At 40.8% G+C, this 26116-nt stretch overlaps 2 protein-coding genes and 1 pseudogene across 7 annotated transcripts in view; 2 read left to right on the top strand and 1 right to left on the bottom strand.

Annotated features, from left to right (window-relative positions):
* Positions 1-5314: 5314 nt before the first annotated feature.
* On the bottom strand, positions 5315-21729 carry Ube2b (ubiquitin conjugating enzyme E2 B). 2 transcript variants are annotated; one of them, XM_020168384.2, is made up of 6 exons: positions 21559-21729; positions 19441-19521; positions 17180-17205; positions 11666-11755; positions 7405-7493; positions 5315-5874 (listed from the first exon to the last, which is right to left on the bottom strand). In XM_020168384.2, the coding sequence occupies exons 1-6, from the start codon at positions 21600-21602 to the stop codon at positions 5746-5748; spliced, it is 459 nt and encodes a 152-aa protein (XP_020023973.1). In that variant the 5' UTR covers positions 21603-21729; the 3' UTR covers positions 5315-5745. The 2 variants fall into 2 exon arrangements, with proteins under 2 accessions (XP_020023973.1, XP_020023990.1); XM_020168401.2 differs by lacking the exon at positions 11666-11755 and having other exon boundaries at positions 21559-21728.
* Positions 16213-16371, top strand: LOC141417874 (small ribosomal subunit protein eS27-like; annotated as a pseudogene).
* Positions 21730-21831: 102 nt separating the features above from the next.
* Cdkl3 (cyclin dependent kinase like 3) overlaps positions 21832-26116 on the top strand; it is a 94740-nt gene continuing 90455 nt past the window's right edge. For 4 of the 5 annotated variants that reach the window (XR_012442521.1, XM_074057299.1, XM_074057301.1 and 1 more), the window contains exons 1-2: positions 24819-24884; positions 25294-25479. Coding sequence is in view for 4 of the 5 variants with exons in the window: in XM_074057299.1 (XP_073913400.1) it covers positions 25315-25479 (165 nt within the window). In the remaining variant the exon portion in view is untranslated. Of the gene's footprint in view, positions 21916-24818; positions 24885-25293; positions 25480-26116 lie in introns of those variants that run through there. The other variant, XM_074057300.1, reaches the window with a different exon arrangement.

Genomic DNA, 26116 nt, shown 5'->3' with positions numbered 1-26116 from the left:
GCTGGGAAGATATGAAAACCTTTCCAGATTTACACAAAAGAAAAACAAGTGCCCACAACCACCCCCCTCAACCAACCTCCATTCCCAGGGCTGCAAGAGGGTGGAGCAGGGCCTACATGTAACTTTGCATCTGTTAGATACTAGGAAAATGTGGCTGACTGACAAAATAGTGCAATGAACAATGCATCCCCAACCAAATACCAGGCGGCTCTGGAGAGGAGACAGTGGCAAAACCTACAGGGAAAAAGGGTTAGTAGGTGGCAAATCTTGCGAAAGCTCATGTGGTCATTTGCAGACCCCACCTCCACTAGGTGTCTTAGAATCCTGATACCTCAGATAAGTACGGCATGCTCCTGTCCTGCATTGTGGGCATGGCCTGTCCCATTTTGTTCTGTTAAACCAGATTCCTCATCAACCTGTGAATTCTAGGGTACAGCTGACTGCAGTCCCACTTCCCCTTAAACCTGTTTTCAACATCACAAGGAGTAAAACTACAACTCATGTTTCCTTTTACTACTTCGTATTTACCAAGTTGTTTCATAACTATTTTCTACTTTTATAACAAAATACAGAACTACTACTTTAAAAGTATCTCATGAAGACTCAGAAGGACCCCGAAGGTCATATTCTGTCTTTTAGGCCTCCTTCCCACACCTATGCATGCAGACAGAGGCTGTCTGGAAAGCAGTTCCTAATTTTTCTTTGGTGTTTGTGTGTTGCTGCTTAAATAACCTGATCCCTGATGCTGATTGTAGCCTATTATCAAGCTGTTCTGTGCAAAAGATCCAGCCCTATATAGCTGGGCATGGTGGTGCATGTCCATAATCTCAGCACTCCAGATGTGAGGCTGGATCTTGAGTTCCAGGCCAGGCTGGGCTACACCAGCCACCATCAGGCCTCAGTGCCGCCCTTGCTCATCTTGCTGGCTTACAGAAGACCCTTCCTGCACATCCCTGGGATTGTCCTCGCTCTAATGTCAACCTTCCAGCTGCTGTTCAAGCGAGTCTTCGCCGGAAACCATGGATTTACATGCTCAGGTGGGAAGTCTCAGAACTACAGCCCACTGAAGCACAGCAACGTTACCAAGTCAGCTTTTCTTTGAAGGTGGTACTTCTAGCCTGTAGTTAAAACTGGTGACCAGCTGAAGTTCCTGAAGTGCTCCCTCTCACTGCCTAGTGTGGTTATCGGACCGAACAAAAGCATCTTTTTCTATGGAACAGAAAAATCTTAGATTTGGAATGAGGCAATAGTTGAGCAGCTCCCTATTCCTTGTTTTCTTTGTATAAGAACCAACCCCAAGCCATAAAATTTCCAACTGTTTCTAAAATGATTTTATATAGGACCAGGCAGAGATGCAAGCCTATCTGCATTTGACATTCTCTTCTTCAGTTCTGCTAGTCCAGCTCAGCTGGTGGGCTGTGGTATTCTTGGCAAAAGATCTTGTTTATAAAGGGAGAAGGGAGGACGACAACTTTATCCTTTGGGCTTCAGAGAGGAAGCAGCCATAGCCAATTCTCTGCTTCTAAGAGCTCTGCCATAAGTGCTCTTATGTTTTCATTTTGGCAGATTATAAGACAGGAGAGGGAGCTGGAGGAGTGGCTCAAGCAGTAGAGTGCCTGCCTAGAGGCTCTGAGTTCAAACCCCAGCACCACCAAAAAAAAAAGAGAGAACCCTTCCTTCAAGGTCTAAAGGGCTCTGATCCCCTTTACTCAAGATCCCAACTCAGTGAAACTTTATGGATCAGTCTTCCAGGATCAATTTCCTCATAATTATGTATGTGGAGGTAGGGATTGAACCCAGAACCTACCACATGCTAACACAGATGGTCTACAACTGAGCTACATAAACCCCAGCCCCAGAAGTGTTAACTTGTAACTAGGACTATTTACCATGGTAAAGCCTTTTCCTAATCAGCTAAAAGGTTATCTGCTTTCTCAGTGGGGCACTCTGTGTATTAGGGTGTTCCCTAACATTATCAACACAGAAGTTAGTGACAAATAAAAGCAACATGTGGGCAAGTACTCTTAGTAAATGGCAGAATTCCCCAAAGACATTCCACATGCAAGTTTGTCATCCAAGTCTGAATCTTCCATATGCCAAAGAGGAAGCTAGGAGTCCAAGTCTTTCCAGGGTTCTGAGTTTCAAGGACAAAGGAGCTAGTGTTGAACTGTGTGTGGGACAGTCACAGCTCATTCATCTTTTAGCCCATTCTATGAACAGAGGAAACATTAAAAACTCAAGACATTACTGATAATATTATCTTAAGTTATAGCAATGGTGGGGAGAGTTTTTGAAGGAAGAATGGCATATTTTTCTTTGTTCAAAGGACAGAGAAAAAGGCCTCTTTTCAATAGCAAGATTTACTTTCTAGTATTTCTGCTGTCATATACTAAGAAAATGGAAGATAACTGCTATCAGCTCATTTTCTTCCTAACTAGATGGGAAGTGAATAGAGGTACCATCCTGGCAGAGGACCCTGTCCTATGGACAATTTCATTCACCACTGGTAAGTTTCTAAATAATGGGCTTTCTATGTACACACATAATCCCTGTGGAACTGAGACTCCACTGGGACTTTGTATTGAAAAATACAATAGAAAACATCATCTAGCTCCCCAAATTTCATTCCTATCTTCTAAAACCTTGGGAAAATTGAGACTCAAAACATCTTTGGGCTGGGGATATAGCTCATTTGGTAGAACACCTGCATAGTGTGCACAAGGGACTGGGTTCAATTTTTAGCATCTCAAAACAATTTTGAACATAACTCTGAATTCTGCTACTTGAGTCCCAACACTACTTGAAGAGTAGCTCATTGGTAAAAAGCTTTCCTAACATGCATGAGGCCCTGGGTTCAATGCCCAGCAGCACCTATGCATATATATAAAAGTACTAAATGAACAAACTTAGGTAGACAGGTACTTTGTTCACTGAGCACAAATGCAATACCTCTAATAGCTTTCTTTCAGACTTTCACCTATGTTAAGAATTTAGATCTATTCCAAAAGTTATTCATATTAATGGAATAATTTTGTTTGAGGGTTGGTTTTGAAGGGTATCCTATGGACTAAAGGATTTTCTAGGAAGGGACAAATGGTCTACTGATTAAGTCACAGTACTTTATATCACAGGCTAGAAAATATTCCTGTATCTAGACTTTACTTATTGACACTGGAAAAAATAACAAAACAGGTGGAAATGGTGGACAAGAATGTTATTTTTCCTATGTTGCAAGTGTGAAGCCCTGTCCCAGTCCTGCCAAAAAACAAAAACAAAAAACCCCCTTTTTTCATTGAACAGATACAAGTCTGTGTATATTTCCATAATCTGGGATGAATATTTAAGTTCAGTAGAATATCCAAAAAAGAACTCAATCTCCAGTTAAAAGATCAAACTAGGTTCAAATCCCAGCTCTTATCACTTTCTAGCTGGGTGACCTTTAAGCAAGTCATTTATCTCTGTACCTAGTTTCCTCATCTGTAACGTATCTACTTTTACAGTTTAAAGAATTAATTTGTTAAAGTGCTTAGAACTTCACCATGTACAGATTGTTCTATGCTAGAAGTGCTGTTACCAAGGAAATGTACCACAAAAGCACTGAAACATGAATCCAACAATACAATTTTGCACTTAAACAAGTATCTTAGTTCTAGCTTCTTGCCATGCATTTACAAAAATTTGCATGGCACAATCTTATCAGCTGAAGGTTCATGTCTGATACCCAACAAAAGAACAGGACACAAGACCCAAGAAGAACAAAACAGGAGTTGCCAAGATGGAACCTTCCTAAGGATTTTCTCCAAAAGCTATGTAGACCAGGTATGAGATTGAAGTGAGGTGTCAGGTTTACTAACCTATGTCCTTTAAAGATGTAGCTCCCTTATAATTATCTAATGGTACTTGAAGTATTCCAGTTTTAATTTGAGCAAGGAAAACAGCTAAGGACAAATATAGGTGGTGAAGCAGTATCCAAATAGCATTAGTCTGTAACTCTAGAGTTAAATTACACAAGCACCATACATTTAATATGACTATAAAGTACCTTTAGGGCTGGTGGAGTGCATGAATGGTACAGTGTCTGCCTAACAAGCATGAGGCCCTGAGTTCACTCCTCGGTGCCATCAAAAACTCTCCGCAAAACAAAAGTACCTTTAAATAAAGCACCTTTTGTTGGGCCATGATTCCAGAGAGTTCCCATTTGTACCAAAGTTCTTTAAGACCAAGAATTACCCCCAGGAGCCAAAGTAAAGAACTTCTTTTGGAGGGACGGGAGAAGACGGGGTCTTGCTATGCAGCTCAGGCTGGCCTTGAATTCATGATCCTCCTGCTTCATTCTCCCAAGTGCTGTGCTTATAGGCACGCACCCTCATGTCCAGGTCAAGTGATAACTTTTAAAGGAAAACAGCATTATTCATCCATTCCAGTAACGGTGCTTAATGAATAAAAGCGACAGACACTGGCATCCTGTAACCCAATCTTCCAAAAGAGAAGCTCTTAGCTTATTTCTAGGAGGCTGGTAGGGATGACAAGAAACCCAGTGTTACTGAAATAGCTGTTTTAACTACTAGAGAGACTACACAAGTGGTTCAACAGAATTTACTTGTATATTTTCCATTTTCTATACTATTTGAAGGCATAGGATAGCTTTGTATTAGCTTTCTACAATACTGTGTTTTAACTCAGATGCGGTACAACTTTTATACAACTTAGGAGATAAAAAAATCTCCACAAGAGAAAGCAACTCAGCAGGCCCTGGTGTGAAAACATTTCCCCAGAATAAACAGATATGAAAATGCGTTAAAAAGTGGTCCTCAAATACTTAAATTACACCAAGATTCCTTCCAATATCTGCCTTGCTTAAACCAATGCAACCAATTCATTGCTAACACTGGGGCACGAATTTCTGATAAATGTTTATGGTTTTACTTTCATCACTAATCAAAAGCCTTTTAAAGTGCTACCAGCAGCAGAATCAAATTATGTCAGTTCTCTGCTCATGGTAGATGTGCCAATTGTGAAACTGCAAAGGTACAGTTTAAGAGTGAGTAATGCATGAATAAGCTGTAACAAGTAGCCTAAATACAGAGTTGGACAGAATCAAAGCAGAATCAAAGTCTACAATTACTCAACTGGAACTAATACAGGTACATTCAAAATGAAGCTAAAAGATCAGAACTGGTGTTTAGAATCAAATTTGAAGACTTTCTTGATAAAACAGAAATATGTTCTTTTGAAATTGAAAATGAAACTGTCAATTGATGGAGAGCCAGAGACTTATTACCCTCCTACACAGACAAGGAAATAAGGGACAAAGTCTCTTGCACTGAAGTTATGTATTTTAACAGCTTTACATGTAGTATTCATATATAAAAAACTTTAAGTGCTTTTCTCCAATTTAAAAATCTAAAGAATTCAAAAATAAGGCATTCAATATTTGAAAAAAGTACAGATTTACAAAATGTGTATATTCTGTCATGAAAACTCCACACCAACATTGTACACTTGGAAAAAAATACAAACAGGATATATTACAAATTTATGCAGCAATAACTTAGTTCACACACCATGCAATAAAAAGTACATTAATCGAGATACACAAGCTTTTGTAGTTCTAAACTGAAGGACTTTTTTCTTTTTTTTTCTGCACAATCCTTAAAACCTGTGGCACTTAAAATTTGTTAGCCTTTCTACTAGGAGGTAAATTATACACAACAATGATGAAAAGACGAACAGACCACTTGTCTATTACGAATCATTCCAGCTTTGTTCAACAATGGCCGAAACTCTTTTCTCATATTCTCGTTTGTTTTCCTGATAAAGCTGTGCTGCCTGGCTATTGGCTGGACTGTTTGGATTCGGTTCATCCAACAGGGACTAGGAAAACAAACAGATTTGCAGTTATTCTTTATACAAAACAACATAAATTATTCTAGTGGTTAGTATGTCATCTATTTTTAGATCTAAATACTTTTAGAAATGGTGTGAGAAAAGGTTTCCTGCTGCTAGAGAACATAAGTTTTCCAAAAAGTCATTCTCAACTGCCTTCAGATCCCAATTTCAAGGAAATCAGAGAAGACTTTCTCACTAACCAAGAAATAAACAGCTTAATTTGGTTAAGATATAACACCTAGAAATACCTTCATAGCCAATATTTTCCAAAGTCAAACTCTGTCACAATTACTACTATTATTACATGTGGTGCTTGGGATTAAATTCAGATCCTTGTACATGCCTGGCAATTGCTACCACTGAGCTACATCCCCAGCCATAAACTGTAATATTGTGGTTACTTTGCAAATGTCTGACAGTAAGTTTGGCAGGGGGGGAGGGAGAGTTTTGTTTCCTTTGGTAAACAAAACATTCATTTAGCAGAGAGGGAATGAAATAGGAAGGCTGTAAAATGTCTGGAATTAAAAAAGTAGGACAGAAAATATTTTTAAAAAGATGATCACAACCCAAGCCAGTGGCTCATGCCTATAATCCTGGCTTCTGAGGGGACAGAGATCAGGAACACCATAGTATGAAGTCAGCCTGGGTAGTTAGTGAGACCCCAACCCCTATCTCAATCAATAAAAAGCTGGGTCCATCCCAGCTAGGCAGGAAGCATAAATAGGAGGACAGTGGTCTAAGCTGGCTCATATTCAAAAGACCCTGTTTGAAAAAATAACCAAAACAAGTCAGGTGCCGGTAGCTTGCACCTGTAATCCTAGCTGCTCAGGAGGCAGAGATCAGGAGGATTGTGGTTTGAAGCCAGCCCTGGGCAAACAGTTTGCAAGACCCTAAAACCTTAAGCAAAAAGGGCTGGTGGTGTAGTTGCTCAAATACTAGAGCACCTGCCTAGCAAGTGCAAGGCCCCGAGTTTAAGCCCCTGCTCTGCAACACCCCATCCCACCACAAAAATAAATAAAACCACAAACCAAAATTTTACTTTTGCTTCTCCTAAACTGACATTATTAAATACTCCTCCAGATTCTTTTGGCAAAGTTATACCCCCTGTTTGTAAAAACAGAATTTTTTGGATGGGACAACATATTCAATGCTTCTATGATCTTGGTAGTTTTTTGAGGTCTCTATGGTTTTCCAAGCAATCATCTTTATTTCTCCCCATGATTTTCTTCTCCACAACCTCTGGCAACAATACGTGGGCATGAATAAGTTTGACCTGTAAGAACATGTAACTGACATACGATCAGGAAACAGGTTTTGGACCGGATCTCATGTGGTCAACTAACAAAAGAACGGACCCAGTCACCTGAAAACCATGGGTTCTTGTCTGAACTTTGCCATTAGTTACCTGGTGCTGGGAAGGTTAATTTACTCACTGGTCTTTAGACTGTTTGTAAAGGAGCTGACTATACCCTACAGAACACTGAAAAATTAAGGTGCATTCTAACACACACTTACCTGAATTGATGTTAAGATAGAGGACACATCGTATGTTGGACTCCATCGGTTCTGAAGGATATCTAAACATATGCTACCATCAGCGTACACTGCAAAGACAACACCAAAGTTGGTTACATGGTAACTCTGTCATATCTCACAGTTAAGAGAAATCTTTACTACAAATAGAATGCTTGGCCCAGTCGGAAGTTTGGAACATTAGCAAACTTTTTTTCAGAAAAACCTGTTTTAAGACTAAGATCTCCCACTACACATCTTATCATCAAGAGGCTGAGAGTTAATGCATACCATACAGCAATCCGTTTAAATTCTGTATGTCAGGGACGGGGGGGGGAGGGGGCAGCTCAGTGTCAGAGTGCCTGCTTAGAATATGTGAAGCCCTCGGTTCAATTCCTGATTTCTAAACATTCTTAAGTTATTGAAAAACTACTTATTTATTAACATAGCATTCTACGCCTAGAAATTATTCTAAGGAAATTATCATGAACATAAATGAAGATTTACTCATAGGATGTTCCCCGTAATACTGTCTGTGAGTAAAAAACTGCGAACTACCTTATGGTTCAGGTCTGGCTAAACAGATAATGGGGTTGGGGAATGGCCCAGTGGTACAGTACCTGGCTAGCACACACAAAGCTCTCAATTACATCTCTAAGCACCATAAAATAATAAATATTACTTACGTAAAAAGATACAGCATATTACCTTAAAAAAAGTTTACAACTATTTATATCAAGTAACTCCATAGTTTGGAATTATAAATATTTTCACTTTTAAGTATATGTAGTCACAAAACATTTGTAAGATTAAATATCAAAATGTAAGCAGTAGATATTTGTGGATAATAGGATTATGAAGGATCTTTTTTTCTTTCCCCTTTCTTGTACCTTCTGATATGTTTTTCTAACAAATATATTACTTTCGTGATTTAAAAAATCAAGTGATTAAACCAATGATGTGAAAATAGAAGTAACAAACATAAACCTTTACCTACTTGTGAGACTAGGTATCTATAAGTACAACTGCTATTGCTGACAAAGGGTAAATGTGCTTAAATTTTCTATATACTACCAACTCTGAAAAGTTTTACAGAGCAAGGCAGAACACCCTACATAAAAACAGTAATATATGAGGCTTTTTGGGGGACACTTAAATATTGCCATTCCACATGGTTCCACCCTAGGCTTTCTTCCTTCTTCCCCATTATTTACCTCTGGGCAATCCTATTCACTCCCCTGGCCTCAGTTACTCATGATTGTTAACTTTAACCCTGGCTTCTCTCCCAACTTCAAAGTAGCATAGTCAACTGGTTGCTGTCTCTCCCATAGAATCATCAAACTAGGCACCCTCAAAGCAAAAGAAGTACAAAACAATTTTAAAGTTTTGAACAAGAAGCTATTTTTGAGAATTCAAAACTAAATTAGAAACTGAAGGCCTATCAATTAATGAACAAAATGCAGTATGTTTATATGATAAAATATTATTTAGTAGCAAAAACAAAATATAGACACACATTACAATATAGACGAACCTTGAAAAGTTTATGCTAGGTGAAAAGAAGTTGGCCACAAAGGACCATATATTATAAGACTCCATTAATATGTAATGTCCAGAATGTCAAATCTTGAAAAGAAAATAAAAATTGACTATGTCAATGGCTGTACAAGTGTGATTATACTAAAAATCACTGAATTGTACATTTGATATGAGTAAATAGCATGGTTTGTAAATTTATTTCAATAAATGCTTTTGTTCTTTGATGGTAGTGGGGTTTGAACTCAGGGCCTTGTGCTTGCTCGGAAGGCACTTTACCACTTCAGCCACACCCCCAACCCAATGAATGCTTTTAAAAGGTGTATCAGAGCTGGGCACAGAGGCATGTGCCCATAACCTCAGAAACTTGGAAGGCTGAGGCTGGAGGGCCAAAGGTTTGGAGCCAGCCTGGGTATACAGCGAAACCCTGTCTCAAGGGTTGGAAGCGTGGCTCAGCAGTACAGCGCTCCTCCAGCCTGCACAAAGCAGGGGATCTGATCTCCAGCACTGCCAACAGCAACAAAGGCATCCCGAAGGAAACAGCCAACTTCAACTTCAACTTCACAGCAACGAAGCATCAGGAGCTAATCAGGAACGGGAGGGACAGCCCAGTGGTGGAGTGCTTGCTAGCAAGTGGGAAGCCCAGTTCAAATCCCAGTACCAAAAAACAAAAACAGGTTGGGATTCTGAAATGCTTGGACTCAGAAGATGCAGATTTCAGAGTATTTGCACATACATAATGAGTGAGGATGGAATCCAATTTCTAAATATGAAATTCATTCATGTTTTACATATACCTCATACACATGAGCTGAAGAAATTTCCTACAGTATTTTTAGTAATACTGTGTATGAAACAAAGCTTCAACGTCTGGAATTTTGCATTTACTGTGTCAGGTTGGTGCTCAAAAAATTTCAGATTTTTAGCTGAACATGGCAGTTCACAATGAATCCCAGCTACCTGGGAGGCAGAGATTAGGAGGATGTTCTGAGGCTGACCCAGGCAAAAAATTAGCAAGACCCTCATCTCAATCAGTAATCTGGGTGTGCTGGCACATGCCTGTGGTCCTGGCTTCACGGGAAGCCATAGGTAAAATGTGAGACCTACCTGAAATAACTAAAGCAAAAAAGGGCTATGAGTGTGATTCAAAGTGATGGAGCATGTATCTAACAAGTTCAAGGTCCCAAACTGAATTATTGATGCTCGATGTGTATATTACTAGGGAATCACCTCAATTCTAATTGCCATCTTTTTTTTTTTTTTTTCTTCTGGGTATGTTATTGACTTACAGTACCAGAGACACAATTAAAAGGACCTCTAAAAATGTTCCTCTTCAAAGTAAATTGACTTATACTGGGTGCCAGTGGCTCACGCATGTAATCCTAGCTACTCAGGAGGCACACATCAGGAGGATCACCATTCAAAGTCAGCCTAGGCAAATAGCTCCAGAGATCCTATCTCTAAAATACCCAACACAAACAAAAAACGGGGCTGGCAGAGTGGCTTAGTGGTAGAATACCTGTGTAACAAGCACCAGGCCCTGAGTTCAAACCCAGTAACACCGTTTAAAAAAAAAAAAGTTAGCTAGCTAATATTAACAGCTGTTATTATTATCTAAATTTTGTGACAGGGTCTTACCCTGTAACTTAAGCTAGCCTTGAACTTGAAATCCTCCAGTCTCAGACTCCGAAGTGCTGGGAGTGCTGAGATGGCAAGTATATGCCACCACACACCACTGGAGGACCACATTTAAATAAGCAAATATTATAAAACCAAAGACGATCTTGGAGTAGTCTTTCACACAGTACTTTATAATAATCCAGAAATCTGAATGTAATAGATGTAAGGTATAATTCATGGAAGATCAAATTTAATTACAAAAGTTACCCAGCCATTCATTTAATAAAGAACAGTGACAAAATAAATAGCCTTTGACCTAGGCAGCTCACTTTAAAAAATTTCTCCAAAGAAGTAATGATTGGTATCTGTAGTTAATTATTTTCAAGAATGTTCAAAATCACCAATAATAAGACACTGGTTACATAGATTATGGTAAATTTGCAACAGAACATTTTACAGCCATAAATATCTGTACCAGTGGCTCATGCCTGTAATCCTAATTGAGAGGCTGACATTAGGAGGATAGAGGGCTGAAGGTCAGCCTGGGCAAATAGTTCTCAAGACTCCATCTCCAAAATAACCACGAACTGCAAGTGTGGCTCAAGTGATAGAGTGCCTGCTTTGCAAGCTCGAAGCCCTGAGTTCAAACCCCAATCCGCCCCCCAACCCCCCAAATCTGTAGCTTAGTGGTAGAGTGTATTCTTAGCATGGCTTTGGGCTCAATACCTAGTGCATATACACATGCAGACACACAAAGACTAATACTTAATAAGGAAACATGTTCACAGCCATGTACAATATGATCTCAATTTGTATAAATAAAACTGTATTCTTTGTATAAATAAATTTGTATTTTTTAAAAGCTACACTTCAGGTGCAAAATTTTGGTATTTTTCAGTTCTATAAACAAATACGTATTACTTTAGTTGAGAAGTTATTAAAACAAAATTTTACCTCATATTTGCTAACATTGCAGGTGCAAAATGTGCCTAATATGGATATAGCTGGCCCTAACATGAGAAGTGAAAGACTACACCTAACAGGAGGGAGACAATGTTTGCACCACCCCTACCCCATTGTTTACAAGGTCTAGAAGATTGTTACTTACCATTTGGATGAAACATTTTGGATAAAAACCTAACAGTTGGCGGTTTATTTGGATATTCTTCAGAAAATTCTATTACTAATTTAAAAGTACCTAGATAGAAAACAAACCAAAATAATTATAGTAAAGACAACACAGTTTCAAATTTCCTCATCAATTAATTCTCAACCCCATACTGGTTTTTGCACACCACACAAAAATTAACTTGTCAACTCTGCTTTAGCACACAAAACATTCTACAATACTTCTGTTTCTGTTTATGTTAACTGTTAACACACAGCATAAGCATGGAATAAGCACTTCCACGTGCTATTGGTGGGAGTATAACTGTCATATTTTTGCAAGGCAACTGGGCCCTAGCTACCAAGATTTAAACTGCACACTCAAAGAACTACAAACAGTTCACTATAGCCTAGAAGGGGTATGCCAAAGGATTTTGAGACAGGCCAACTACCACATGGCTAAAGACCCAGGCATACCATGTAATGTAAAAAATCATCTGTGTCCCATACCAATGGGATATACTCCACTACTCCCTTTTCTTTGGATATGCCAAGCAAGAATTATTAAACTTAATACAACAAAGAAACCTCTTGCAATTGCTTTAAGTGGGGCGGTTAGGGGGTTTAGGGGGAGAGACGATGGGGGCAATGTAACTAAGGTACCTTTGGAATTGACACTACGAATCCCCCTGTATAATGAACTTATCCTAATTATTACAATGGCCTACTATTGGTTACAACAGGCCAACACGGTACATGTTTTGGTCAGTCTGATTCATTATTTAATGGTAAATAGACATTTCAAATAATTATATATCTGTAACAAAGTCGACCTGTTGAGAGTTCAGAGAAGTTAAGGAGACTGAACTCTAGTTCCAATTCTTCAGAATTCCAAGAAATAACCACTATTAATGATTTTGTGTTTGTACTTAATTAACTATTTTGAGCCCTTTTATCTATAGGAAACACACCCAAAGGGTGGAGAGGTCCTCCAACTATGTAACCCCTTGGACAAACTCAGTAAACTCTAAGTTACTTCTAATGAAGTAAAAATTTAAACCAATCTAGACATTTCTACAAGATTCTTGTTGTTTCATCAATGCAACTAGAACAAAAACACCATTTTGTCAGCCTAAATTCTCAGTTCATGGCTTCAATCTGCCAAGATTAGAAGCTCGTATTTAGTAAAATATATCTAATCTCCATTGGTCATATATTCAGAATACACCTCCATTTCTTCAGTTTTTTTTGTTCAGAAATTTGGTATCAGGGAGGTCAGAGATGTAAGTAAACCAAAGGCAATTCTTATTTCCTATTTGCACATATATTGATACAACAGAGATAGCTAATGAAGTTAGCCTTATGCCTTTTTCCTCATGCTGGGGATCAAACCCAAACCTTCCTGCATGTTAAGCATATACTCTTCCACTGAGCTACATCCCTAATCCTTACATTTTCTAAGTTTACATTAAAAAAAAATTTTTTTTTGTGGAACTGGAATTTGAACTCAGGACACTCTACATTTGAAACCATACTTCCTACACTTAAATTTCTGAACTATAAAAAATTCAAGCAAACATAAATATGAAACATTTATCCTTGAGTTTTTTTCCTCAGGACCACTTTACACTCTTAGTACCACATCATGGCCAAGAAGTAAATTCATGGTACACAAAACTGGGGATAGGTATCTATAACAGCATACCATTTTATTGTTTCTCACCACAGACAGACAAGAATAACTTCCAAGAATACCATAAATTGTATAATGTGGCAAAATAACTAGAACATGATAAGGTTTGACTGTTATCACTTTCTGATTTGTAAAACCTTTTAGTATCACTCTTGTAAATCAGCATAAGGCACCCTCTAGCAAACCATGGCTATAACTATTAATAGTTGTTGTATTAGAAACTAACTCAACCAGATATGGTGGAACATGGCTTACGGGCTGAGGTCCGTAAGGAACAATGGTTGAAAAGTAGAATTTGTTCATAGTAGGGGAAAGATACATCATTCACAAGGTTCCTTCATAGAAGCTTGCTGGGTGTGGTGGCGCATGCCTGTAATCCTAGCTACTTGGGAAGCAGAAGTGGGAGAATTACAGTAAAAAGTCAAGACCCTATTTGAGAAATAACTTGAAGCAAAAAGGGCCAGGATTCAAGTGGTAGAGCATCTGCCTTGCAAGTGTGAGGCCCTAAGTTCAAATGAGAGAGAGACAGAGACAGAGGACAGAGGAGGGAGAGAGGGAGAGAGACAGAGAGACAGAGAGGGAGAGACAGAGAGAGAGAGAGAGAGAGAGAGAGAGAGGGAGAGGGAGAGGGAGAGAGAGACCGAGAGAGACCTTGTTTCAAAATAAAAAAAAAAAAAAAGGGTTTGGGACATTAGTTCAGTAGTAGAGCTCTAGTCTGGCATGCATAAAGCCCTGTGTTCAATCTCTAGTACTAAAAACACACACACAAAATTAACTCAGAAAATCTTAAAATATTCAATTAATTAAAAATGCCTATCACAACAAAAATTGCCTATTAATAACACATTAATCTAAGTAACATTAATTAATGAAAAGTTAGTAAGAAGTACAGTGCTATTTTACATTTTTACAGTTACTCTTTTATGATTGGCTTAATAGAAGACAGCTGGATTCCCTTATCTGATTCTGCACTCAATCTGTTACAATATGTTATTTTGGGTGAAGTATAGTACATGAAGAAAATCTGGCCTCACGCAAACGTGTTAACTGAAAAAGGAGTATTCTCATAGCCTTTTCAGATAACTGTAGATAATTCTTTTTGATACTGCAGAAAACAGTCATTCCTTAAAGGCTTGTTGCAATGTAGAAATCTGAAACCTTATCAAACTTTTTGTACTCAGTTACATTAAAATCTGCTGTAATTTGCATTTTTTTTTTTTTCCACAACACTAGTGATTGAACCCAAGGCCTCACACATGCCAAGCATGTGAGTTACATCCTCATCCCTGTCCGTCATTCTTCTCAGGTAAAAAATGTCTCATGAAGGCCAGCTCAGGCAGAAAGTTAGCAAGACCCCATCTCAATCAGTAAGAAGGGTGTGTGGCAGTCATCTCAGCTATATGGGAAGTGTAAGGGCTGGGGGGCATGGCTTAAGTGATGGAGCACTGGATTAGCAAGTTAAGACCCTGTGCTGGAGCCCCAGTACTGACAGGGGGCGGGGGGAACCAAACATGAAGAGAACAGTAGCTTAAGTTGCAACTCACCTGTAGAGTGCCTTTTCTTCCACACAACCATAACACTTTTGTATACAGAGAAATGCTTTATTACTATTTCCCACTTCATCACATAAAATATTAAAAAGATATATACTGAAAGCTGAGAATTTAATACTAATTTCAACTGTTTTTCAAGGCATTTTAATTTTAATTTTTTTTTTTTTGGCAGCACTAGGGTTTGAACTCAGGGCTTCATGCTTCCTAGGCAGGAAGGAGGTCTTACTGCTTGAGCCATTCTATCAGCCCTTCAAAGCATTTTAAAGTAAAACCAACATCTTTTAAAATGCAAAGAATAGGGGCTGGTAGAGTAGCTCAAGTGGTAGAGTGGGTGCGCAAGCAAGCTTAAGGTCCCTAGTTCAACCCTTAGTACTGCCAAAATAAAATAAAATGCAAAGAACACAATGAGAATTAGTAGTTTGGTACCACTGTCTTGATTTGGTCTAAGATGCTAAACTGTATTATTAACAACCACTTTTTGAGCCAGTAATGCAAATGCTAACAGTTTTAGTAAAAAGACAGCTTTAATCACACGGTTCCCCTGAAAGGACTGAGAGAGATCCCAAGGAGTTTATGGACCTTACTTGAAAACCCCTGATATAAGGGAGAAAAAGCTAACATCCTAAGTACCTCCTTCAATTCCTTACCTTCCAGCGAGAACAGATGGTGACAGTGTAGGACATAATGCACACTTATTTAGTAAAATCGGGATGTTATATCATACATTACTCTTTAACGTTTTTGCTTACTTAGACATACGTCAAGGTATGTGTAATTTTTTAACAGGTATGTAAAATTCGAGAATCCAGATATATTATCATCTGCTTAACCATTTCTCTTATTTAGCTTTTAGATTATTGCTTTACAAATAGTTCTGCAATCAGTATTCGTGTATAAATAAATTCCTTAGATGGATTAATTCTGAAGTCATTTTTCTGATTACAGCAAAGTTGCTTAATTAAAAAAAATCATGCTGTAATTAGGGAAATCTAAGTATCTGGTTAAAATAAGTTTGAAAAATTCAATTATAAATACATATTATAATTTCTTTCTCATTTTCCTGGATCCTAGTGAATACAGAGCTAACCCTGCTTACAAAGGATTATGCATGCCGCTTATGGGTGGTAAATGCCAGTATTACGCGTAGCTACTCACAGCTATGTATGTTTAAGAATCATCTCACCTTTCTGCTGATGAGAACCTCCCCAGAACATCCCTCTCACAAAGGATCTCCTACATTCCTCTCCAAAAGTGAAGAAGAAACACAAGAAGCGCCTGATACAGATTCCCAATTCTTAATTAATGGATATGAAATGCCCAGCATGCTAGAGAATCACCAACATCTTTAGCCAGACACAAACGGTAGTTTTGTGTGATGGCTGTGCCACTGTCCTCTGCCAGCCCACAGCAAGAAAAGCAAGGCTTACAGAAGGTTGTTCCTTCAGAAGGAAGCAGCACTGAAAGCAAGCTGAATCAAGACGAATGGGAAACCATCCCAATAAACACACTTTGGATATATAAAAAGAAAAATCTCAGCCAGGCACCAGTGGCTCAGGCCTGTAATCCTCACTACTTGGTTGGGAGGTTCAAGATTCAAGGCCAAGTTCTCAAGACCCCATCTCCAAAAAATAACCACAGCAGAAGGGACTAGAGGCATGGTTCAAGCAGCAGAGTGCCTGCTGCTTGCTTTGCAAGCTCAGAACCCTGAGCTCAAACCCTAGTCCCATTAAAAAAAGGAAAAAAAGAAGAATGTCAGGGCCAGGGTTGTAGCTCAATGGTGGAGCACTTGGCCCTGGGTTTAAGGCCCCAGAACTGCCAACATAAGGAAAAGGAAAGAGGAATGTAGGGTAACAGTCTGCTGATATAGATAACAAAGTAAAAAAGCATGATTATGCTCCTGGTGTTTATCTCAAGGACAACATATCTTGCTACAAGGCCTTCCAGACATAAACTATTCTCAACACAGACCTGGATCTAGGCTTACAGTCCTACAGGCAAATATCAAACACAATAGAGGTGACCAAGCGGATGTATGAGAAAAGTCTCTTGTAAACTCCAAATGCTCATCAGCTTTACTTGGTAGAAATACGACTGGGAGTCTGGGCTGGGGGTGTGGCTCAAGTGGTAGACTGCCGTTTATCAAGCGCAAGGCCCTGAGTTCAAACTCTAGTATGGCCAAAAAAAAAAAGGTACATAGATACATTGCTCTTATAATCTCCAACTTAAAAGCATACTTTCAATACTACAGAAAACAGTAAGAATGACTTACCATCCTCAAAGGGTGTCCCTTCTGGTCTGAAAAATAAGAAAATTTCCAATTAAAAAAGTTTTTTAACCTTTATCCTTATTTTCAAAAATGGAAAGGATAAACTCAGAAGAGAGGCTCATTCTGATAATCGTAGTTTTAAACATAATTTTCATTTAATACTATCTTGGTCTTGGAATAATTTTCTTTTTAGGGTGGTTTTACAAAACTAAATTAACTTGCCCTTGCTTTTAGCACAAACAAAATCCAATTCAAGCCAGGCGTCAGTGGTGCATACTTGTAATCTTAGCTACTTGGGAGGCTGAGATTAGAAGAACCGTGGTTTGAGGCCAGCCCAGACAAAAAGTTTGTGAAACCCCTCCATCTCAACCAAAAACAGGGCATTGTAAGTGATCTGCCATCCCAGCTGTGGTGGGAAGTGTAAAATGTGGACTGAAGTTCAAGCCAGCCTGGGCAAAATGCGAGATCTCATCTCAAAAATATCCAGAGCAAAAAGGGTTGGCAATTCAACCAATAGAGTGCTTGCCTAGGAAGTGCAAAGCCCTGAGTTCAAACTGCAGTACTGCCAAAAAAAAAAAAAAAAAAAAAGAAAAAAAGAAAAATATTCAGTTCACAAATACTGACCAGTCATCATCTGTATGTTTGAGACAAGGTTCTGCCTTGCCCCAACTCATGACCATTCTGCTTCAGCCTCCCAACTAGGATTACAGGCTTTTATCACCAACTCCAGACATAGTATGCATTCTCCTCTTTTTTTATTTTTGGCAGTACTGGGGTTTGAATTCAGGGCTTCACCTCACGCTTGCTAGGCAGGTGCTCCACCACTCCACCAGCCCGTAATATGCATTCTTAAGAGGAAAAGTAAAATCCAAAATCAATACCCTATAGTTTAAGATAGTTATGATACCAAACCAAAGTGTCCTGCTTTCTAACAGAACAATAGCTCTCATTCAGCTAAGTATAGATGGTGTCACCAAGAAAACCAGATTTTTATGCTCAGATCTTTTCCCAATTTTTCTTAAGCAGCAGCATGAAATATATTATTTGCAAGGTATATTCAAGATCTCAAAGAAGCCAGGCATGGTGGTACATATGCTTGTAATCCCAGAACTCTCGAGGATGGAGGCAGGAGGATCAAGAATTTGAGGCCAGCCTGGGCTGCACAAGACCCTGTATCAAGATCTCAAAGAAACAGGGTAACAAGATTGAAATAATACAAGTACTTGGGATCCTCCTACCTCGGCTTCAGAGGGTTGGGATCACAGGTATGCACCAACACAATCCCCCAGTTCCTGTCTCAAAATAAAAAAGGACTTGGGGTGTAGCTCTGTGGTGGAGCTCTTGCCTAGCATGTGTGTGCAAGGCCTGCCTTGGATTCCCCAGAAGCCTCCCCCTCCCCACAAAAAATTAAGATGGTTTCTTAAATGGCTCCATTCATTTATTTCACACTGGGCTGTGACACATTTTCAGTTAAAATTCTTGCCACAGCAGAAACTCTCAGTATTTTTGGTTCCAAGCCTTTTCACAGCTCATTCAATAGAATGAGTGTAAACATTTGCAGGGCACATTTTGTACAAAGCAATTATCTTTTCTCCTTTATTATTCCAGTCCATGTAATCTCAAAGTTTTTTTTCTTTTCTCTAATAAATATTTTTGGTGCTGGGCATTGAAACCAGGGGCTATGTATGCCAAGCAAGTGCTCTACCTTCAAACAGTATTTTAGGTGGGGAAAGGGGTAGTGAAGTGATAGTAAACCTTATTAGGAATACACTTCCAATAGAATGAAAGCAGGTCATAGGTCATCTCTAGATAGAGCCAGAATGATCAAACAGTATTTTTTAAACCAACCACCTTAAGAGATTATAAAGCCACAGTCCCAGCTACTTAGGAGGCTAAAATAGGACGATCACTTGAGCCCAGATGTTCAAGGCCAGTCTGGGCAACTTAGCAGTACCATTTCAAACAAAACCACATATAACAACAGCAAAGAGCAAATAAACTAAACAGCCAAACCCTTATTAAGATGTGTTTTGGGGCTGGGAGGGGGGTGTATAGCTCAGAGGTAGAGCACTTGTTCAGCAAGCCCAGAGGCAATTGGGAGGTGGGGGGGGGGGAGGGAGACAGTTTTTCTAACTAATATTGGAGTTTCTTAAGATATTGGATCTTAAGATCCCAGATTCTATCTCAGTCTCTTTTTATACATAGCAGTTATATACTTTTCTTAAAGAATCGCCATATACCTATTTCTTGGAAAATCAACTCACCCAAATATAACTGCATTCCACTGCATGATGTTGTTTTCAGATGGTGCGCCACTGACCCCCACAGGTGGGTCTTCTTGCAATCTAGAAATTCAGAGTGGTCATTTTCAAGTTGAACAATAAGGCCAGTAAAGAGGAGACAGACACCTCTAGACTCCTTACCACCTACTTTGAGACACTAACACTAAATCAATTTCCTTTTTACTGTGCTAAGCTGGAAAGAGCTATATGATTTAAATATGTCAACCGCGTGTGTGTGTGTGTGTGTGTGTGTGTGTGTGTGTGTAAAACTAAACCCACCTCCAAATTATCTATAAGTCTATATAGGGTTTGGGAATCGTCCTTCTTAAATTAGAGATTAACATATCTCCTTAGAAATTGATGTCTTGTACCATAAAAAGTTTAAAATGTCAACAGCCAAAAAATATTTTTACAGTCACCAATTTTCCTTCTCTAAACACGTGAGGTCTGCGTTGAATCCTAAGCTTAGTTACTTGTGCGACACCATTACCAAAGAAAGTGAAGGTCAGTGTACACACTAAGCAAGTAAAAACCACTTACATTCAGTTTAATTAGGAAGCTAGTTTTAAGGCAGTTTTACTTCATCCCCTTTGCTTCAGACAGCAATGGCTTTGTAAAGTAATCAGAAGTCCAGTTAGGTTTTCCAACAGTCTCTATTATAAAGCCTCTGCACTAAGGCCAAATGCACTTCACACACCAGGAGACTCAATACAAAGTCGTCACTGTTAAATTCTAGTAACCTGAAGACCCCTGGAAAATGACCAAAGGTGCCATGTGTTCAATTCAGAATTAAGCAGAGAATTGCGATAATGAACGAGAAAATTTTATTTTGAATTTCAGTCATGACAGCTAATCAAATCTATTGATTTCAGACGACTTTTGCAACAAATAATGTCTCCTTTAAAAAACTTAACAGAAATGTCTACCGTAGACACACAATTTCAGTGTTTTTCATGTGGCATAATACTCGCAATTGTCCACATTAAAATTGTACTATTTGGTCAACCGCACGCAAATTAGAAACAAAGAGAAGGCTTTGAAAAAACTGCTGGACGCCCACTTTTAAGTATCTAAAAGCCATTTAAATGATAAATGATGAAGTTGGGTAAGGCCCAAAACAATGGCTTCCCAATGCCTCACAAGGCTTTGTAATGGCGAAGTTTGTAAGTTATTTCCCGAGCGGCAAATCCAAGATTTTATACCACCTATTTGTCCTAATCAGGGCAAGTTTGATCAGGGGGCAGAAAAAAAAGGAGAACTTTAGAAAACTGTATAGAATATCGTAATGCCAAACTTCTCACTCATTCGTTTCTGCACCTGTAAGTACTCGATAAAAGGTAAACTGAAGTCATTTCCCCTTACAAATCCCCCCGCCCCGACCTAACAAAACCCTGTGCTACAAAAGGAGACCCAGGGAATATGAGATTAGCGCCAGTCTGCGGGAAGGCATTTTTCCAGACTGGGAAGCTATAGATAGGCCTTTATTCACCGGCCAGCGGTTCCACGGGTGGCCGGCCGGGCTTAGCCTCGGAGTCAGTTCTCAAGGTCCTTCCCCGCGAGCGGGGGGGTCACAGTCGGGCTTCGGGGAACGGGTCAACCACCTCCGGACCTCGCGCAGCAGACCCCACCCGCACTTCAAAAAGGAAAGGAATGGGGGGTGGGGAGGGCCAACTCAACCCTGCTCCAAAGAGGGCCTTGTAACAAAGCCGACCGGTGCAGCAAGGCGAGGCCCGAGCCCCTGCAAGAGCTCAATTTGAGGGGACGCCACAGGGTGCAGGGACTGGTGGACGAGGTTTGAGCGCCTGGACGAGACATCTAGCACCTACCCGGCCTAAGAGGGAAGCAGGCACTCCTAGGCCAGCCGATGGTCACTTTCTCTCTTTCTTTTTTAACGGGGGTAGTAGTACCGAGATTTTATATGGTCAGAGCGAGCAACAAGGTGAGGGAGTGGGCAGCCGGGATAGACGGGGCTTCCGTCTGTCCCGCGGGCCTACAGCCGGCCCTCTTGGGGTCATAAGAGGAAGGTGTCCGGAATCCCCGCCCTGCAGCACCGCAGCTTTAGGGAAGAGTAGTCAACTCGGCGAAGATAAAGGCCCTTACCGCTTGAAATCCCGCATGAGCCTCCTCCGGGCCGGGGTCGACATACTCCCTTGCTGCCCCGCGGTCAGTCTGAAAGAAAAGAGTCCCGCGCAGCCCCCCCACCCCCCCGGCGCAGCGGCCGAATCACTGTGGGTCACCACCACCGCCTCCGAGACTGCACAAACAACCCTGCAATGACGTCTCCCTCCGCCGCCTCCAGATCCCTCCGCCCTCCGCCGCTACCACCGAGCGAGGAGTGGGGGGGAAGGGGGCGGGACGTGTGAGCGCCTGCTCAGGAGTCTTTAGGCAAGGACGGGCTCCATGTTGGCTTCCTGAACTAGAGGACAAATTGTGCCGTCTGCGTTCAACCTAGAGATTGTGAGCTAAAAGACGCCGAAGCTGAAACACTATCTTTTCTCTCCCCACCCCGGCACTAGTTTAGGTTCGGCGGGATGGGGAGAGGGCGACGCATCCGGACCAGAGATTTCAGGGAAAGGATGTGGGGGGGAATGACGTAAGACCACGTGACTGCTCGCGGCGTTGTCAACAATCCACCCCTGAGGGGGAGGGGGCGAAGTATCTAGAACCACGTGTCCCTATGACGCTAGTAGAACGGGTCACGTGAGAGCGCCGTCTGGATCTGAGTTTCAGACAGGTCTATGAAGCCGGTCTTTGAGTTTACTGGGTTGAGGGTGGAAAACACCTTTATTAGTTATTCTCCCTGTTTGGCCCCAAGTACAGGCACATCGTGGAAGTGGTCGCTGCGGAAGCTATAGTTTGTTTTTATTTTTAGGTCCTTAAAACGGAACCAAAAGTAATTTGGACTTGTGGCTTTTCAACTATTCTTCCTTGTGTGTGGGAAATGACTGAAAGGCTTGTACAACCTAGTAACTGCAGCACTGAATGCTGAAGCCCAAATTCCCTGAAATGTTTTCTTAGGGTCACCAAATAACCTGTGCCTGCATTGTGGTGGGGCTTCAGGGGTTAGAGACAGTATATAGGTTAATCAAGTCTTGTTCAAAGACTCCACAGAATTAGGGAATTTTGTTTTCCTTTAGGGTCTGCTTTCGTTTGAAAATAATGTGTCAAGAGTACGTGGATTTGCCTACAGTAGGGTACCACTGTATTTGTCAAAAAATATGGGAGTATGATCTGGAGAACAATCAACAGGCAGTTGGTTGTCAAAAAAACCTACAAAAATGATTCAGATCTGGGGGAAGAGATTGTGAAGACATGGGTGAGGGTTTTATATATATAGCCTGAGATAACTCATTTCAGGCTTTCTACAGTAGTATGTAAGGTTCAAATGGGCAGCACTAGGGGTGTGTTGACCGTGCACAACTCCTTCACTGAATTCCCACCCTCCACAGCTTACAATTCCTGCTATGAGGAGTTTGTTGCTCAGGTGGACTCTGAGCACTTTTCTTTCTGGTGTATTTGGGGACTCCTTCACGACCTAGAAGGAAAGGGAGGATGGACCGAGGACCTTAACATTGTCTCACTCTTGCCCATAGTGCCATGAAACATAAAAGGTTAACTTTTCACACTTTTCTGATACCTCTCTTCTTCGATGAATTCTATCTGTTGCTTTAAAACTCGATAGGTACCGCTGTGCCTTCACAATGTGATTAACTCAAAAAGTGAATATTCTTACCATTACTGTTTTTTTTTTTTTTTGGTGGCGGTGGTGGTGGGGTGATGGTTTGAGATAAGAGTCTTACCATATAACTCTGGTCGGCCCTGAACTTTCTATGTAGCACAGGCTGGTCTAGAACTTGAGATCTTCCTGCCTCCTCCTCCTGAGTGCTTGGGAATATGGGCATGTGCCAAACCATCAAGGTCTTACCTTTACTTTCTTGCCTTCCTGTCATAATCCTCTCTATAGCTAAGGAGAAACACATAGTGGAAGATTACATGCAATGAAATGTTAAAGAGAAATGATATTTCTAGAAAAGCCTATTATGTCGTCTATCTAGCAATATATAATTTTTAGAAATGGATCATTTATGATTTTCCAAAATGGAATAACGCTGGGAAATTCAATGAATGTGCTTCATAAACTCTTGAGAGCAGAATATTAAGAATCACAGGCTGCCCTTGTCACCAGGCTTACCAAAAATCTCTAAGAACAGCCTTAAAGCTATGTATAGTGTAGCAATTCTGTAGCTGTACAGGAGTTCAGTGAGGACAGGGACTGAGTCTGGTTCATGCTTTTCCCTTTGTAAATAGTTAAAACACAACAAATATTAAATATGCTTATAGAGAATCTCAGTGCAGTATAAAATTTACTATGTCATTCTGATTTGTAGATAGAAAAAACCATGACCAGGTATTTCTGCTCATGCTCTTCTGTGTGTCAAGTCTAGCAGCATATGAAGCTTGAGAAGCTTTTTAAATGTCAATTTCTTTACAACTTCAATTAAATCAGGACTTCTGGAAGTGGAGCCTTTTTAAAAGCTCTCTAGGTGAGATTTAAAAAAAAATTAGGATGTATTCGTTGTAGAGGGAGTCTCTAGTGTGACTTTAATGTACTGCAGTAGGACACAGTGGACTAGAATTTATTGAATAATGCCTTTATTCAAAGGAATAGCTAGATTTGGCCTTTGACATTTAACACTCTACAGAGAAAAGAAAGGCCCAACAAAGACAGCACACCCTGGGCACTTGCTCTCGGTTAAATAACTATTTTAATTCTTTTTTAGGCATGACTGTGGGCTGCTAAGGGCCAACTCAGGTCTATGGGATATTAACGTAGCTAGTTAACTTGGAAAACTGCAGAAATGCAAGGCTTGTTGGGCATCTCGTTCTATAAGTTGCCTAGTTAATGACAATAGTCAACGATGTGAGTCCCACACCACCTGCTGTTTTCCTACTAGGGCAGGGGGAAAGCCTTCCCTCAGTTTCCGTTCCCTAAGGGATTTGCAGTCACTTACGCTGCAGTTGGAGTGTGGACTCTCCTGTTTGGGCCTCCAAACAAACCTTGATGGGCACTCATACTGCCGTCACCTACTACCCTCCCCCAAGGCCAGGACGCTAACATTTAGTGCCCACCTGCAGTTCCGTTTCGTTGCTACTCGCTTTTTCTTCCGGGTCGGACCTCGCGGCTGTTCCGCTCCTGCGTACTGGGGTCGGTGCGCAGCCTCCGCCCCGCCCAGCGTTGCCATGGTAGCCAGCGGCCCAAAGTCGGCTGTGGTGCCCTGGGAAGTAGGTTTGGTGTCTCGAGGCCCGGCCAGGACTGCGCGGGGCCGGGCCCGCGGAGCTGCACAATGGGCGGAGGCGGCGGCGGCGGCGGCGGCGGCGGCGGCGGCAAGGACGGAAGTCGACAGCGGGGCGAGGGCGCGACGCCGGTCCGGGATTCTAGGACTTCGGGTTTGAGGGAGGGTGGGACCGAGGTTTTCGGAGCTCCCCCGGTCGATACGTGGGCGGCCGCAGTACTGCGAGGTGCCTTAGCCACGGGCGCGCGTCCGGAAGCGTGGGGAACCCCGCCTGGAGCGATGGTGGCCTGGAGCGAGGGACGCCCAGTGTTGATGGGGTGACCGAGACAGCAGGGGGACCCGACATTGTGCTGAGGGTCGGAGCCTCTGCAAGACTGCTTGGTGCCACCGTGGCAGAGTCCACAGGCAAAGCAGGCTCGTTGGGCGAGGTTCCTGTTTCCGTGCTTGAAACTAAGGGCTTTGGGGTCTATCCTTATCCAGCTTGAATAAAAAAGGTGTGATCGTTTAACGTTTTCCATTTTCTCTCCTTCTTTCTGTAAAGAACTAGAAGCCGGGCTTGAAAATGGAGATGTATGAAACCCTTGGAAAAGTGGGAGAGGGAAGTTATGGAACAGTCATGAAATGTAAACATAAGGACACTGGGCAGATAGTGGCCATTAAGATATTCTATGAGAAACCAGAAAAATCTGTCGACAAAATTGCCACGAGAGAAATAAAGTTTCTAAAGGTTTGCTCCTTTTGCCTTAGTTTGTTTGTTGTCTGGTTTTCTTTTTGTTTGGTTTTTTTTTTTTTTTTTTTTTTTGAGGTAGGATTTCTGTGTAGCCCAGGCTGGCCTGGAATTCCCAGCTCCCCATCCTTATAGCTCTGTAAACCGAAAGAAAAATTGTATAAACGTATTTCAGTTAACACGTAGACTCTGGCAGGTAATATTGTCTGCATTTTGTAATTTTATAGTGATACAAGATGTATGTGCTAGTGTATAATGTTACAGAATTATGTCAATATTGGTAAGTCATTCAGGTATATTCAAATATAATGCTTAATACAGATGTATGCTTTGTGCAAGGTATTGTGCTAGATGCTGAGACTATGAAAGAACTTTTATAATTTAAGCAGAAAGACAGAAAGGTATATAGCATAATACTGAATAAAAAGTGGCTAACAAATGCCAAAATATTTAACACAAAAGTCCTATTGGGCAGGGGAGTTTTCATGGAGGAAATGAGAGATGAATTTGGCTTTAAAGGATGTGTATGATTTGGGTAAGAGGGAGAAACTATTGAGTTCCAGGTTAGGAGAAGACCATAAGCTCAAAAAGGCTAAAGCAGGACAAAAGGCAAGAATGGAAAGGAAAAAGAACAAAG

This window comes from Castor canadensis, chromosome 16 (genome assembly GCF_047511655.1).
Source record: "Castor canadensis chromosome 16, mCasCan1.hap1v2, whole genome shotgun sequence".
Lineage (NCBI taxonomy): Eukaryota > Metazoa > Chordata > Mammalia > Rodentia > Castoridae > Castor > Castor canadensis.
This window is presented reverse-complemented; position numbering and strand designations above follow the sequence as displayed.

Coding starts and splice junctions, on each gene's coding strand:
- Ube2b (XM_020168384.2), bottom strand. CDS start 21,602: ATGTCGACCCCGGCCCGGAGGAGGCTCATGCGGGATTTCAAGCG. Junction 19,522..21,558: donor CTCATGCGGGATTTCAAGCG/GTAAGGGCCTTT, acceptor CTGAATTTCTAG/ATTGCAAGAAGACCCACCTG. Junction 11,756..17,179: donor AGGGACACCCTTTGAGGATG/GTAAGTCATTCT, acceptor TTTTCTATCTAG/GTACTTTTAAATTAGTAATA.